Genomic DNA, 14,505 nt, shown 5'->3' with positions numbered 1-14,505 from the left:
GTGTGTGGCGGAGGGCACTTTACGTGCCACTGTCATTACCTCCCTATCCTGTTCCAATCGCGTATGGTTCGCGGGAAGAACGACTGCCGGAAAGCCTCCGTGAGCGCTCGAATCTCTAATTTTACATTCGTGATCTCCTCGGGAGGTATAAGCAGGGGGAAGCAATATATTCGATACCTCATCCAGAAACGCACCCTCTCGAAACCTGGACAGCACGCTACAGCGCGATGCAGAGCGCCTCTCTTGCAGAGTCTGCCACTTGAGTTTGCTAAACATCTCCGTAACGCTATCATGCTTACCAAATAACCCTGTGACGAAACGCGCCGCTCTTCTTCGGATCTTCTCTATCTCCTCCGTCAACCCGATCTGGTACGGATCCCACACCGATGGGCAATACTCAAGCATAGGTCGAACGAGTGTTTTGTAAGCCACCTCCTTTGTTGATGGACTACATTTTCTAAGGACTCTCGCAATGAATCTCAACCTCGCATCCGCCTTACCAACAATTAATTTTATATGATCATTCCACTTCAAATGGTTCCGCACGCATACTCCCAGATATTTTACAGAAGTAACTGCTACCGGTGTTTGTTCCGCTATCATATAATCATACAATAAAGGATCCTTCTTTCTATGTATTCGCAATACATTACATTTGTCTATGTTAAGGGTCAGTTGCCACTCCCTGCAGCAAGTGCCTATCCGCTGCAGATCTTCCTGCATTTCGCTGAAATTTTCTAATGCTGCAACTTCTCTGTATACTACAGCACCATCTGCGAAAAGCCGCATGGAATTTCCGACACGCTTGACCAAAAACGGAATCGTGTGAGGTGTTGCAAGGATGGTTTGCAGCTATTCAGGAAGAATCAGCAGGACTTTAAGCATCGTTACGTCATTGCGGATGAAACATGGATACTATACTCCTGAGACCAAACAACACTCTAAACAATGGGTTACCAAGGGAGAATCTGCACCAAAAACGGCGAAGGCCATTCCTTCGGCCGGAAAGGTTATGGCGACTGTCTTTTGTGATTCGCAATGGATAATTCTCATCTACTATTTGGAAAATGGTAAAACTATTACAGGTGCATATTATTCATCGTTATTGGACCGTTTGAAAGCCGAGCTGCAAGAAAAGCGCCGCCGATTGGACCGCAAAATAGTCCTTTTCCATCACGACAATGCACCAGCACACACCTCAGAAGTTTGAGTCGCAAAATTATTGGAAATACGATTTCAACTCGTTTCACATCCCCCCCAGTTCTCCAGACTTGGCTCCCTCGGATTACTATTTGTTCCCCAATTTAAAGAAATGGCTGGCGGGACAAAGATTTTATTCAAATGATGAGGTGATTGCAGCAACTAATAGCGATTTTGCAGATTTGGGCAGTTCCTATTATTCGGAAGGGATTAACAAATTAGAACAGCGTTGGACGAAGTGTGTAAGTCTAAATGGAGGTTTAGCCCACCCAACACGTAAGTAGTTTGTATGTTTGCAAGGACTTTTCAAATGCCCCCGGTAGTCCATGTTCGAAGTCAATGAACTCTCCTGACCGACCCATCTGCTTTTACTGCTTCTCTGCTGTTGACTCAGTGCTCCCCGCCTCCTTTTATAATGGCTGGTTAGAGAGACTATATAGGGAGAGAGTGGCCAACCGGCGGCCATTTTTCTGCCATACTGCGGGCGGGAATGACCAGTAGTGGAGTACACACTCACCGAATCAAAAACACAAGACAATATGGCGAAATCATTCGTAAAATGCCTTTGTTTATAAGAATAATGTGTTATAATAATTTTCACAGAGCCAATTTACAGGTCTGTTTTCAAATTTAACTGTGTATATTGCAAGTTGTTTTATATGTAGTAAAAGGCTAAAAAGACTTACTTCGCATAGATAAGAGTACTTGTTTGGTTTCCACAAGGCTCCTGTTTGATTTATGTCAGCCCTGTTGACTGCGACTGCCCACTGCTTTCGTCTCTCTTCATTGCGTGGAAATGCTAACATGTGAAATCCACCCCTTCGCCTCTGTTGGAACAACCAAATGCAGCACAACCTGGCATCGTTTACGAACGTCTGCAGAATGAATTACAGATGTAAAAAAAAAAAAAAAAAAAAAAAAAAAAACTGTACAATTAGTGACGTGTTTACTTTAAACATGTAGGCCTGCCAACTTCATCACAAAACGCTTAATTATTTCAACTCGTATTTAAGATCGCAAACGCTAATTACGTACTAAAAACGATATACAACTAAATCGAACACGCATGCACAACGCATAACAAGTCTCTCAATAGTTCAAATACCTATTAATCGTTTCCAAAAGTCCTCTGAACTTCAATTCAACTCAAAAGCACGGCGAACATAGGAAGCGCGAGAGACGTTTGGCAGAAAAATGGCGCCGAAGCTAAACAACCAATCACGGGCAACTTCACCTATGGCCACTCTCTCTGTATACAGGCTCTCTATGGCTTATCCGGCTCTCATGAGATCCAGTGGACATTTTCGCATTACGCAAGGATTTCCATATACTTTTGGTCGGGCAGTGTATGCAGTGGCCTTGTTGAAGAAAACATGAAAAGCCTTAATCATGTTAGTCCCCATACGAGCCCAGGAACGATCTGAAGGTGTCGTTGCTGGGCTGCTTGCCCCTTATTACCGCCTGGCGCAGAGTTGGCCGGGCGCCTGGACGGGACCGGCGCACGAGTTGTCGGCCGGTGTGTTATTAATGGTGGGCCAGGGGCGCAGTGTCCGAGCGGCTCCGCCATCAGTCAGCCAACTAAGAGCACACCGGTGTCGTTATTACTAGTGGCGGCGCGGCGGCGGCAGAGGCGCAGATAAGGCGGCACAGCCGCGCTCTGGATGGGCGGGGCAGCTCGCCGCCGCCTCCCATCCATCACGTGTGTATGCAGCGCGCCTTATCGGCCGGCGTGTTTACAAAACGGACGCTGCCGTCGCCGCCTGCGCGACACTCCCGTCTCCCACGGAAGACACCTCGCGTCACCCTTGGAGCGTCCGTGCCTCCTACCTACCCACATCAACCGTCCTACCACCCTGCCGCAGTTCGCATTCGCAGGTACAATCTAAGCTGACTATTTCAAGGCACAAAAGTAAATCAACGAATTAATACAGGTTAGGGACGACTACTGATACGTTGTAACGGTCCGACTAAATGTGGCGTACAGTGCTTTTGTACGACAGCTGTGATAAGAAAATGATTAGCTTTTCAGAGCATTCACACAAGGTTGGCGACTCCTACAACGTGCTGACATGAGGATAGTTTCCAACCGATTTCTCGTACACAAACAGGAGTTGACGGGCTTTTCCTGGTGAAACGTCGTTGTGATGCCTCGTGTAACGAGGAGAAATGCGTACCATCACGTTTCCGACTTTGATAAAGGTCTGGTTGTAGACTATCGCGATTGCGGTTCATCGTATCGCGACATTGCTGCTCGCGTTGGTCGACATCCAATGACTGTTAGCAGAATATGGAATCGGTGGGTTCAGGAGACTAATACGGAACGCCGTGCTGGATCCCAACGGCCTCGTATCACTAGCAGTCGAGATGACAGGCATCTTATCCGCATGGCTGTAATGGACCGTGCAGCCGAGTCTCGATCCCTGAGTCAACAGATGGGGACGTTTGCAAGACAACAACTATCTGCACGAACAGTTTGACGACGCTTGCAGCAGCATGGACTATCAGCTCGGAGACCATGCCTGCGGTTACCCTCGACGCTGCATCACAGACAGGAGCGCCTGCGATGGTGTACACAACGACGAACCTGGGTGCACGAATCGCAAAACGTCATTTTTTCGGGTAAATCCGGGTTTTGTTTACAGCGTCATGATGGTCGCCGTGGACGTGCGGTAGCGTTCTCGCTTCCCACGCCCGGGTTCCCGGGTTCGATTCCCGGCGGGGTCAGGGATTTTCTCTGCCTCGTGATGGCTGGGTGTTGTGTGCTGTCCTTAGGTTAGTTAGGTTTAAGTAGTTCTAAGTTCTAGGGGACTGATGACCATAGATGTTAAGTCCCATAGTGCTCAGAGCCATGATGGTCGCATCCGTGTTCGGCAGAATCGCGGTGAACGCACATTGGAAGCGTGTATTCGCCATCCCCATACTGCCGTATCACCCGGCGTGATGGTATGGGGTGCCATTCGTTACACACCTCGGTCACCTCTTGTTCGCACTGACGGCACTTTGAACAGTGGACGTTACATTTCAGATGTGTTACGACCCGTGGCTCTACCCTTCATTCGATCCCTGCGAAACCCTACATTTCAGCAGGTTATTCCCCCACGACCGCAAGTTGCAGGTCCTGTACGGGCCTTTCTGGATACAGAAAATGTTCGATTGCTGCCCTGGTCAGCACATTATCCAGATCTCTCACCAACTGAAAACGTCTGGTCAATGGTGGCCGAGCAACTGGCTCGGCACAATACGCCAGTCACTACTCTTGATGAACTGTGGTATCGTGTTGAAGCTCCACGGGCAGCTGTACCTGTACACGCCATCCAAGCTCTGTTTGACTCAATGCCCAGGCGTATCAAGGCCATTATTACGGCCAGAGGTGGTTGTTCTGGGTACTGATTTCTCAAGATCTATGCACCCAAATTGCGTGAAAATGTATCACATGTCAGTTCTAGTATAATATCTTTGTCCAATGAATATCCGTTTATCATCTGCATTTCTTCTTAGTGTAGCAATTTTAATGGCCAGTAGTGTAATTAGGGCAGAAGGTGGTGGATAATTGTATTATTCATTGTTTTGCAAAACAATTTTTTTCTGAAAACATAACTGTTTTATTCAGGAGTCCAATATACCACGCTATTTCTCACTCTTCTGGCTACAAAACGCTTTTTTCCAACATAATCTCCGTTCAGTGCCAGGCCTTACGCCACCTTACTGGCAGAGCCTGTATGCCCGTATGGTACCACTGGTCGATGTCGGAGCCAATGCCGTACTGCATCAATAACCTCCTCCTCATCCAGGTATTGTCTCCCGCAGAGTGCATCCGTCATTGGGCCAGACAAATGGAAGTCGGAAAGAGGAGATCCAGGTTGTAGGGTACATGGGGAAGAAGAGTCAAATGAAATTTTGTGAGCTCCTTTCGGATTTGTAGATTTGTGTGGGCCTTGCCTTGTCATGGAGAAGGAGAAGATCGTCTGCATTTTTCTGGAGACGAAGTCGTTTCCTCTATTTTCTGAGGGTAGCCCAGTGCACTTGATCGCTCCACCGTGAGGGAGGACATCAAACAGAGTAAGACCTTCAGAGTCCCAGAAGACCGTCACCATGACTTTACCGACTGGGGGTGCGTGGAGTGGAGGAGAGGTGGCGTGGAGTCACGCCATATACTGCCGTTTTGTTTTGCCGTTCGAAGTAATGTTTCATCGCTTGTGCCTATGTTCGAGCAAAAATTGTCACGATCAGCCTCGTAAGGCGCAAACAATTCAGCACAGACGGACCTTCGTTGCTCTTTGTGGTCTTTTGTCTGCCGGCAAGGAAACCAGTCAGCACACACCTTCGAGTAACCGAACTGATAAACGTCTGCGACAGCACTACCAACAGAGACGTCTAATTGAGCAGCGAGGTGGCTGATAGTTTCCGTCGATCACCTCGAATGAGAGTGTCCGCACGTTCCAACACTGCAGCTACGGCCGGGACGCGTGAGATGAGATAGGTTTGCGCGACCTTATTGCGATGATGACAGGCGCCTCGCCCAACGACTCCCCGTGCTTTTGTTCACTGCCAGGTCTCCGTAGACATTCTGCAAGAGCCTAGGAATATCTCTGATGCTCTGGTTTTTTGCCAAAAGAAATTCAATGCCAGCTCTCTGCTTGAAACGCACCTCCGTTACAGACGCAATTTTGAAGGCTACGTGTAGCGCCGCCACCTATCGTAACGTCATTAAACTATAGGGGCTGAAGTGGGAATATGCCACGATATCCCAGAAACAATTCACCCTAAATAGCCGAGAAAAATGTGTTGTATTGTTTATTGAACGCCCCTCGTAACATTATAAACGATTAAGACATACTGAGCCGCCACCCAACTGCACCCAGCAGGGGATGAATTACGTGGACGGTGGATGCGAGTAAAAAATGGTCCGGGTAACACGGAGCCTGTAGAAACTCTTTCTCCTGAAAAAAAATCAATTTTTTCTGCAATTGTAATCATTTTTGTCCGTGCATGTGTATCACATCTACTGATTTCCGTCCCATTCGGAAAATCATCTCGTGGTGCACCTTTTTGTCTCAGAGTGCATTTCAATCGAAGTATTACGAATTGAAAAATCCTCTAGTCTGTTAATCAGTACAGGGTGTGCCAGAAATCACACCACTGGTAACACTGTGTGTTTGTCAGATGTTTCCAGTAGGCACGCCATTTGTTGAGATTTAGCGCTGAAGCGGAACTGGACATGCTGTGGTTGTGATTGGCTTTCACAAAAAACAGTGAGTCTGTTCCTGCTGCCAGACGGGAATACCGTCGTCATTTCAACCTTAGACGGAATGATCCTCTATCTGCAAAAGCCGTCATGGATGAAAAACATGAAGCAACAGGAAGTGGACTTAAGCTGAAATCGCCAGGAAAGCCCAGAAATTGTCGCTCGCAGGAACGAATAAAGGAGGTACAAAATGTTGTAAACAACCATCCGAAGCGTTCTGTAACAAACTGCGGTAGTAATGGGTATGTCCAGTCGTAGTGGGCACAGAAATTTACCGAATGATATAAATATGCAACTGTAGAGAAACCACACTGTGCAGCAAGAAAGTCACTATGGAAAGCGAATGACTCTATCTGATGAACTGGTGACTAAAAGAAGTTATAATGAAGGCTTTTTAAATTAGCTATGGATGAGTGACCAGTCATATTTTCATCCCAGTGATTCAGTCAACAAACAGAACTGTCGTTACTGGTGCGAGGATAATCCTCACCAACTCCATCAACGCCCCTTACACAGCCAGAAAGTTCCAGTGTGATGCGCTGCCTCTTCAACTGGCATAACTGGCCCTTTGCTTCTTGGGGATGAACATGAATGAGCAACCACAGTCACATGTCAGCGGTATGTCGCCATGGTTGACACATTATTCGCACTTGAACTTGAATAGTTTACTGCAAATGAGTATTGCTTTCAGCAAGATGGTACTATGTCTCACTGTGCTTAAATTTCAGTGGCAACGGTGCGCAAAGTGTTTGGTGACCGCATCATTTCCTAGATCCCTCAACTTATCGGTCTGTGGTTACTTACTCTGGGTGTTACGGAAACGCAGGTTGTATGCTAGATGTCTACATACAAATGCGGAACTGAGACATTGTTCGTGCAGAAATTAGAACCATTCCTATACACATGCTTGGAAGTGTTGTGAACAATTTACATCGGTCATTGTCTGCTTAACAATGGTGAGCACCTACAAGACATCATTTTCTATACGTAAACGTACGTGAAATGGCATATAAGAACGGTTTCACTGTTGTTATTGGAAATGTTTTGCAATATAATCCTCGGCCTGTTTGACTAGATTCAAATCGGCTCGTTTTACTGTCGCACCTTGTATTACTTAAAAGACGATGTTTTGGTTCAGATGGTTCAAATGGCTCTGAGCACTATAGGACTTAACATCTGAGGTCATCAGTCCCCTAGAACTTAGAACTACTTAAACCTAACTAACCTAAGGACATCACACACATCCATGCCCGAGGCAGGATTCGAACCTGCGACCGTAGCAGTCGCGCGGCTCCGGACTTAAGCGCCTAGAATCGCTCGGCCACCGCGGCCGGCACGATGTTTTGATTTATCAGTTATAAATACCGATAATGACACATCAATGACGTTCATAACATTTCGCCCAGACAAAATCCAACTTCAGTATCATAACCCTCTGTTCATACGAAAATCGTTAGATGTATATGACGGTAACATTGTTTTATTTTTGTTCTGAATTTTTTAGTGATTTTTGTTTTTGTATGTTTCAGCCTTTCACAATTCCTCCCAACCCGGTTGAATCAGTATGTTGTAAACACGACTTAAATGTTACGAGAACCGGCAGCTTATGAGGGACTTCCTGTGTAATTTAGATGCACTGAGTTATTAGTCGTCACCGTAACTTAAAATTATGTTAAACTAATTTGGATCATAACACACTTCGTAAGGCTTGCCTGATGCCATACAAATGACGTCACTAGCCACTAGAATCAAAGCAGCAGCCTCAGCTGAAGAGAGCCTGCTTGACACTTTGGCAATCGCGGCGATAAACATTATTCGCAGTTACTGTTTGTTGTTTATAAAATTAAAAAACAAGTCAGTCAACTTGTGGAGTCACTCTCCCTGATAGTCATGTATGGTACACAGCTGCTTCCAGGATGGGGGAGTGCGCCGCTCCGGATCGATCGAATCCGCCCTGTGGATTAACGAGGGTCGGTGTGCCGGTCAGCCTAGATGTAGTTTTTAGGCGGTTTCCCACATCCCGCTAGGTGAATGCCAGATTGATACCCCAAGTCCTGCCTCAGTTACTCGATTCGCAGATATTTAGAGAACTTTCGCTCACTTTCATATTTTGGAAATCTGTGGTAAGATCTTATTGGACCAAAATGCTGACGCCATCGGTCCCTAAGCTTACGCAGTACTTAATTTAACTTAAGTAACTTACACTAAGGACAACATACACTTCCATGCCCGAGGAAGGATTCGAACCTCCGACGGGGGGAGCCGCCCGGACGCTCACTTTCACATGAATAACACCGCACGCAGGCAGTTGGGGTACACATATCCCGTCGGGTGGGGGGAGGAGGAGATGACGCGATAGCGATGGGAAGAGCATTCGGCCACTTTTTAAAATAATCATGCCAAACGCGACCGTGCGCCGATGTGCGACTAAGGCATAGGAAAAAAGGAGACGAATCAACATATGAAGTCGCCGATCTGTAAACATGGATTATAAACGACTACAAGATAAATATATGCAAGGGAGTCGTGGATTTGGGAATACACGCTATTAGCAGGGACTCGAATTAATGCCATTTTTAAAACATATTATAGGTTCATCTGAAGTGGTTGGAACGTAGCCATTAACATCCCAAAATTGGGTAGCTGTCAATCAATGGCCTATACTTCCTAACGGAAGACTGAAGTACAGTAGCATCAACGCAGTCACTTTGAATGGTGACTCAGGAGCGCAATGAGAGAATCCACTTGGCGCCCATACATGGGGCAACAGTATATCACTCCGAGAAGGGGGTCCGTCGTAGGTGCTTGTTCACCTTCTGGTTTCAGAGCTAAGCTGTTGAGCCAGGTGGTGTCGTGGAACTTGCTGCAGTTCTTGACGAATCTCCTCCATCTGCTACGGGCTCCGGAGAGCTCCTCCGATTTGTCGTGGTCAGTGTTAAATGCGTCACATCGCGCTTGGCACAATCTTTGAAGTGCAATGCAGATCTTACAGGCACTCTTTTCGCAAGTGCTCTCTTCAAATGAGCGTGAATTCCTAAGGGACCAAACTGCTGAGGTCATCGGACCCTAGACTTACACACTACTTAAACTAACTTACACTACGAACACACACACACACACACACACACACACACACACACACACACACACACACACGCGCACGCACACACACGCCCGAGGGAGGACTCGAACCTGCGGCGGGTGGGCCCGCACAATCCGTAACATGGTGCCACAAACCGTGCGGCCACTCCGCGCGGCGCAAGTGCTCTTTCACTAAGCAGCGTGAAGAAGAAAACGGTTGTAGGTCTGTACAATGTAAGTGCTCTTGTCAGCGCAGACGGCGTTGATTGAGAGTGGCGGTGATACGCGGCAGCCTCGCAGTATTCAGGATCATGTAATTTGTCACATTTTCGCTCCACGTTTTGTCTAGAACATTTCGTAAGCACTGCAGATGGAAGGTGTTGAGTTTACGTTCTTGTTTAGCATACGATGTCCAGATCTCAGTACCACACAAGAAGGTGGTGAGCGCACATGGTCTATATAGGAGTATTTTTGTGATCACCGTGTGGTATTTGTTGTCCCCATACTCTGGTGCGGAGCTTCGCAAAAGTATCCGCCACTCAGCCACTTCTCGCGTTTATTTTGTTTTCCAGACCGAGATCTTCTTACGCTATCGAGTATTTGTCGACTACGTTCAAAAGGGAGTCATCCAGACTTATGGCAGGCATGTCCGTGTATCCCTGCACGATAATCACTGTCTTCTTTAGAGAAGAGCTTGCACCCACCAAAAGATTTGTCAATGAGCCTAGCTCTGCAAGTTGAGCAAACAATGGGTCGCTGCACCTAGAGGTTGAATAGAAGAAGAAACTTGTGGACATCTTACTGCCGAATTAAGCCCATTATCAAGGGTAGGCTAGAGGCCGTGTTACATACAGGTTGACAATTACTGAACTATATGAAATAAAATCGTTATTACTTCTGAACATTTTGCGTTAGGACGTTCAAAAGCACGGATGGCGTCGGGGCATGATGGGAATTAGTACGCGTAGTGTGGTTTGGTTTAGCGACGAAGCCGGCTTTCATTTGGGTGGGTTCGTCAATAAACAGATTTGGCGCATTTGAGGAACTGAGAATCCGCATTCCGCGATCGAGAAGTATCTTCACCCTCAACGGGTGACTATGTGGTGTGCAGTGTCCAGTAACGGAATAATCGGTGCGCTGTTCCTTGATGGCACGGTGACTACAGTACGGGAAGATTTTGGAAGATGATTTCATCCTCATTATCCGAAGTGGCCCTGATTTCGACAGGATGTGGTTTATAAAAGGCGGAGGTCGACCCCATCGACGCAGGAGAGTGTTTGATGTCCGGGAGGAGCACTTGGGGTACCGCATTCTGGCCCTGCATGGACCTTGGTTAGCCGCCATATTCTCCGGATCTTAAAACATGTGACTCCTTTTTGTGGGGCTATATTAAAGACTAGGTGAACAGCAATAACCCCAAAACAATTGCTGAGCTGAAAATAACCATTCAGGAGGTCATGGACAGTAATGGTGTTCCGAAACTTCAGCGGGTCATGTAGAACTTCGCTATTCGTCTGCGCCACATAATTGCCAATGATGGCAGGCATATCGAACATGTCATAACATGTAATATGTGTAGTAACGTTTATATGTTAAATAAAGTGTGTGCACACCGTAATTTGTAAGTAATTTACGTTTTTTCCTATAGTTCAATAATTGTCACCCTGTATGAATACCAAACAATTGTTATGATTTTATTCCGCTGTTTTCATGAAAATCTACGGCGTGTACTCGAACTGAGCACACAGAATTTTTTGACTATTATTTCTCATTGTGTGGCGCTACAGACCACACACAAAAAAATACACCGGAAGAAAAACACAGCGTAATTTAATTGTCAGTCTCTCTGATACAATGGTTAAACAGTGTACTATAATGTTTACAGTATAGATAAATCATAAATCTTGACTATCGCTGGCCGCTACATGATGATGTACCAGCTACGTAATCGCTTTGCGCTGTTTTTTCATCCCCTTTTCGACGCAGCCATAGCTATTGCATTTGCTCGTCACTGGACCTAATATTTTTGTATTCCTTGCGATGTGAGCTTTCCTCTGATTTGCGTTTTCAGCAATTCCGAGCATATTTATGTCGTACAAGACGACATCTTTCACTGCTTTGTAATTTTCTATTTAATCCCGGTTTTAACTCACATTTCGACGGATATTGTTTCACGTTGGAGCTTAACAGTGCTCCGCAAGTTCTTGAAAATGACATCCGAATCAAGGTCCTAACAAAATGCGTCTTCACGCTACATCAATTTATAACTTCACACAAAGCTAATTCCTAACAAACACGCGCACGTGGCTACACCAGCGTTTCAGGATTGAATTTTCGAAATTTTTCCACAGCAGAAAAAAAAAAACACCAAAATGATACCTTTTCGACAGCTTTTCCCCAAACATCTTAAACCTGCCTATTCCTTCAAACTATTATTTGTCATCAGTGGTGGCAGCTTGAAGAGGTGGAACTGAGTGTTCAGAGCCGTAAAATTATTGTACATCTAAAAAAATTATAGTACATGAACTACAATTTTTACTTTGTAAATAAAAACGGTAAACTGGCCAGAAAATTAAAAAAAGTGCTTTAGTGGTGCCACATTGCTTTCTTCGTTCAAATGGCTCTGAGCACTATGGGACTTAACATCTGTGTTCATCAGTCCCCTAGAACTTAAGGTACGTTTACACTGGGATACATGTATCGCGACATGTATGAGCGACATGTCAATTTGACATGTCGCGATACACCACCTCATACAAAAATTCACGGAACTTGTATGCGGACCCTCGAGCTCATACATGTCGCGTATACATTTTGTATATCGCTTTTTGGCCATATACGCGACATGTATGAGCGACATTTGAAGAACTCGCGCATGCGCAGTACTATCATTTCCTGTCGTCTTGTCGACTGCCGCTTATTTCGACGATTAGCGCGTGCGTAGTACCAGGCTCTTTGGCGGCTGTTTGAGTTTTGAAGGTGCCGACTGTCGTTTCGACGTTAATGTATCTGCATAGAATATCAAAAAGTGCCATATGCAACATTATTCTTCGTGTTTGCGAGGCCATTGTGCAAGTTTTATCCCAAGAAGTGAAGGTAAAAGTTTTATATATATATCAGAGTATGTAATACATTATATAATTTTTTCATGCATCTGGCACGTATATCAATGTTTTGCTATTATTCCGGCGGCTTCGCGTGATAATGTTGACAGCGGATGCCGACAATCGTGTGTGAGACGTTGGCATTAGCAATCGCGCGACAATGCAAATGTTTTGTAATGAAATCTTCGTTTCAAGAGGAATCCCCAGTGGCCAAAAAACGGAGTGTTACTGCCAACTGACCCTCTGGTGGAATCGCTTCCCGAAAGTTTGTGTTGGTTTTGGATACAAGAGGAGCCACAAGTGATAACAAACCGCGGAAATCCTCCATACTCATCCTAACATAATTTCTAAAATATGCGCCATCCTTTAGCGTTAATTCGCGAGAAACTCTCTCTGCCACCATCTACGCTTCCTCCGCCTTTTCTTCCTATCATCTTCCAAAAGAGCAAGTGTACCAACACATAAAAATGTGAAATCTTCCAAATCGTCGTCGAAAGCTATCGCACAGTGATTCATATCAACCAGTGTAAACGCACGCTCATACATGTATGAGGTTGATACTTGTCAACTCATACAAGTCGCGATACATGTCGCAAAGTCGCATATACATGTATCTCATACATGTGCCGATACAAATCGCAGTGTAAACGCATCTTTAGAACTACTTAAACCTAACTAACCTAAGGATATCACACACATCCATGCCCGAGGCAGGATTCTAACCTGCGACCGTAGCAGTCGCGCAGTTCCGGACTGAGCGTCTAGAACCGCTAGACCACCGCGGCCGGCGCATTGCTTTCTTCGCGCCTCTTTTATTGTTCTGTTGATTTCCCGTTTGCGCACGACCTGTATCTCGCTTCGCAACTCGACACCTCTATCCATTACGCTAATGTGAACACACAGAGTCCATGCCTGTGTTTTTTATTTACAACTACCGAAGACTCTTAACCGCTGATCTGTCGTTACCTTACCTCTATCCACAATGCTACTATAAACACACAAAATTCGTGCCTGTGGTTTTTACTTACACCTCCTGAACGCTCTTCACCGCCGATCTTATATTTCGTTATAACAAATCATGCCGAGAAATCTCAATATTTCAAAGAGCATATACGAATACAGAGGACGTACTTTTCAATATAAAACCGATAAAATACAAACTTCAATTAAAACGACGAAATCTAATATGGCCTCTTCTTAGAAACCAATACGACCACGAAAATCGATAGACATACCAAACGGTCGAAAATGAGCATGTAGACGTCACAGTGACGTCACGGAGAGGTATCATAGCAGCGAGCCTCGCATCTCCCAAAAAAGGAAAGATTTGAAGAATGAGTGACATCTAGTGAATACCTAGAAAACTAAGAATATGTTGTTTGAAGTAAAATATCAGAGATGGTATTACGCTAGCCTCTTGCTAATCCGACCATTTCTTGCACATCCTTGGGCCGGATTAGCACAAATGCAGGATTATTGAGAGTGTCTTAAAATTACTGTAAATGCATAGGACTTATTCTTTACTGAATTCAAAGATGCATTCATTTAAATTAGTCCTTGAGTGTGTACATATATAGCAGTGCCATTAATTATGAAACATATCCCAAATTTTTAGTTGTTGCATTGATGATACGCAAAGGTAGTACGCTTTATCACACAGCTGCTTTGCAAGCATTGCATCGCCACTGCACGTTTCTTCACGTTCTCTCCTCGTATCTTTCCTCCTTCATCACTGTCATCACATGGTTCCTGTAGGCTTAGTTATCTCTTCGGCTGTTAAAGTTTGGTTATAAATAGTTGCTCGTCCAACAATGTACTCAACAACAATGGCCCACCTCAGCCCATCTTATCTCTCATTTCGTGTTTCTGCTTGAG

At 45.4% G+C, this 14,505-nt stretch overlaps 1 protein-coding gene across 1 annotated transcript in view; it reads right to left on the bottom strand.

The window, feature by feature from the left end:
- LOC124605987 (protein-L-histidine N-pros-methyltransferase-like) overlaps positions 1 to 14,505 on the bottom strand; it is a 133,929-nt gene that overhangs the window by 104,511 nt on the left and 14,913 nt on the right. The window contains exon 2 of the mRNA XM_047137951.1: positions 2,659 to 2,778. Within this exon, the coding sequence (XP_046993907.1) occupies positions 2,659 to 2,778 (120 nt within the window). The remainder of the gene's footprint in view (positions 1 to 2,658; positions 2,779 to 14,505) is intronic.

The sequence above is a fragment of the Schistocerca americana genome, chromosome 3, assembly GCF_021461395.2.
Source record: "Schistocerca americana isolate TAMUIC-IGC-003095 chromosome 3, iqSchAmer2.1, whole genome shotgun sequence".
Taxonomy (NCBI): domain Eukaryota; kingdom Metazoa; phylum Arthropoda; class Insecta; order Orthoptera; family Acrididae; genus Schistocerca; species Schistocerca americana.
Note: the sequence above shows the minus strand (reverse complement) of the source record. Positions and strands in the feature narration are given on the sequence as shown.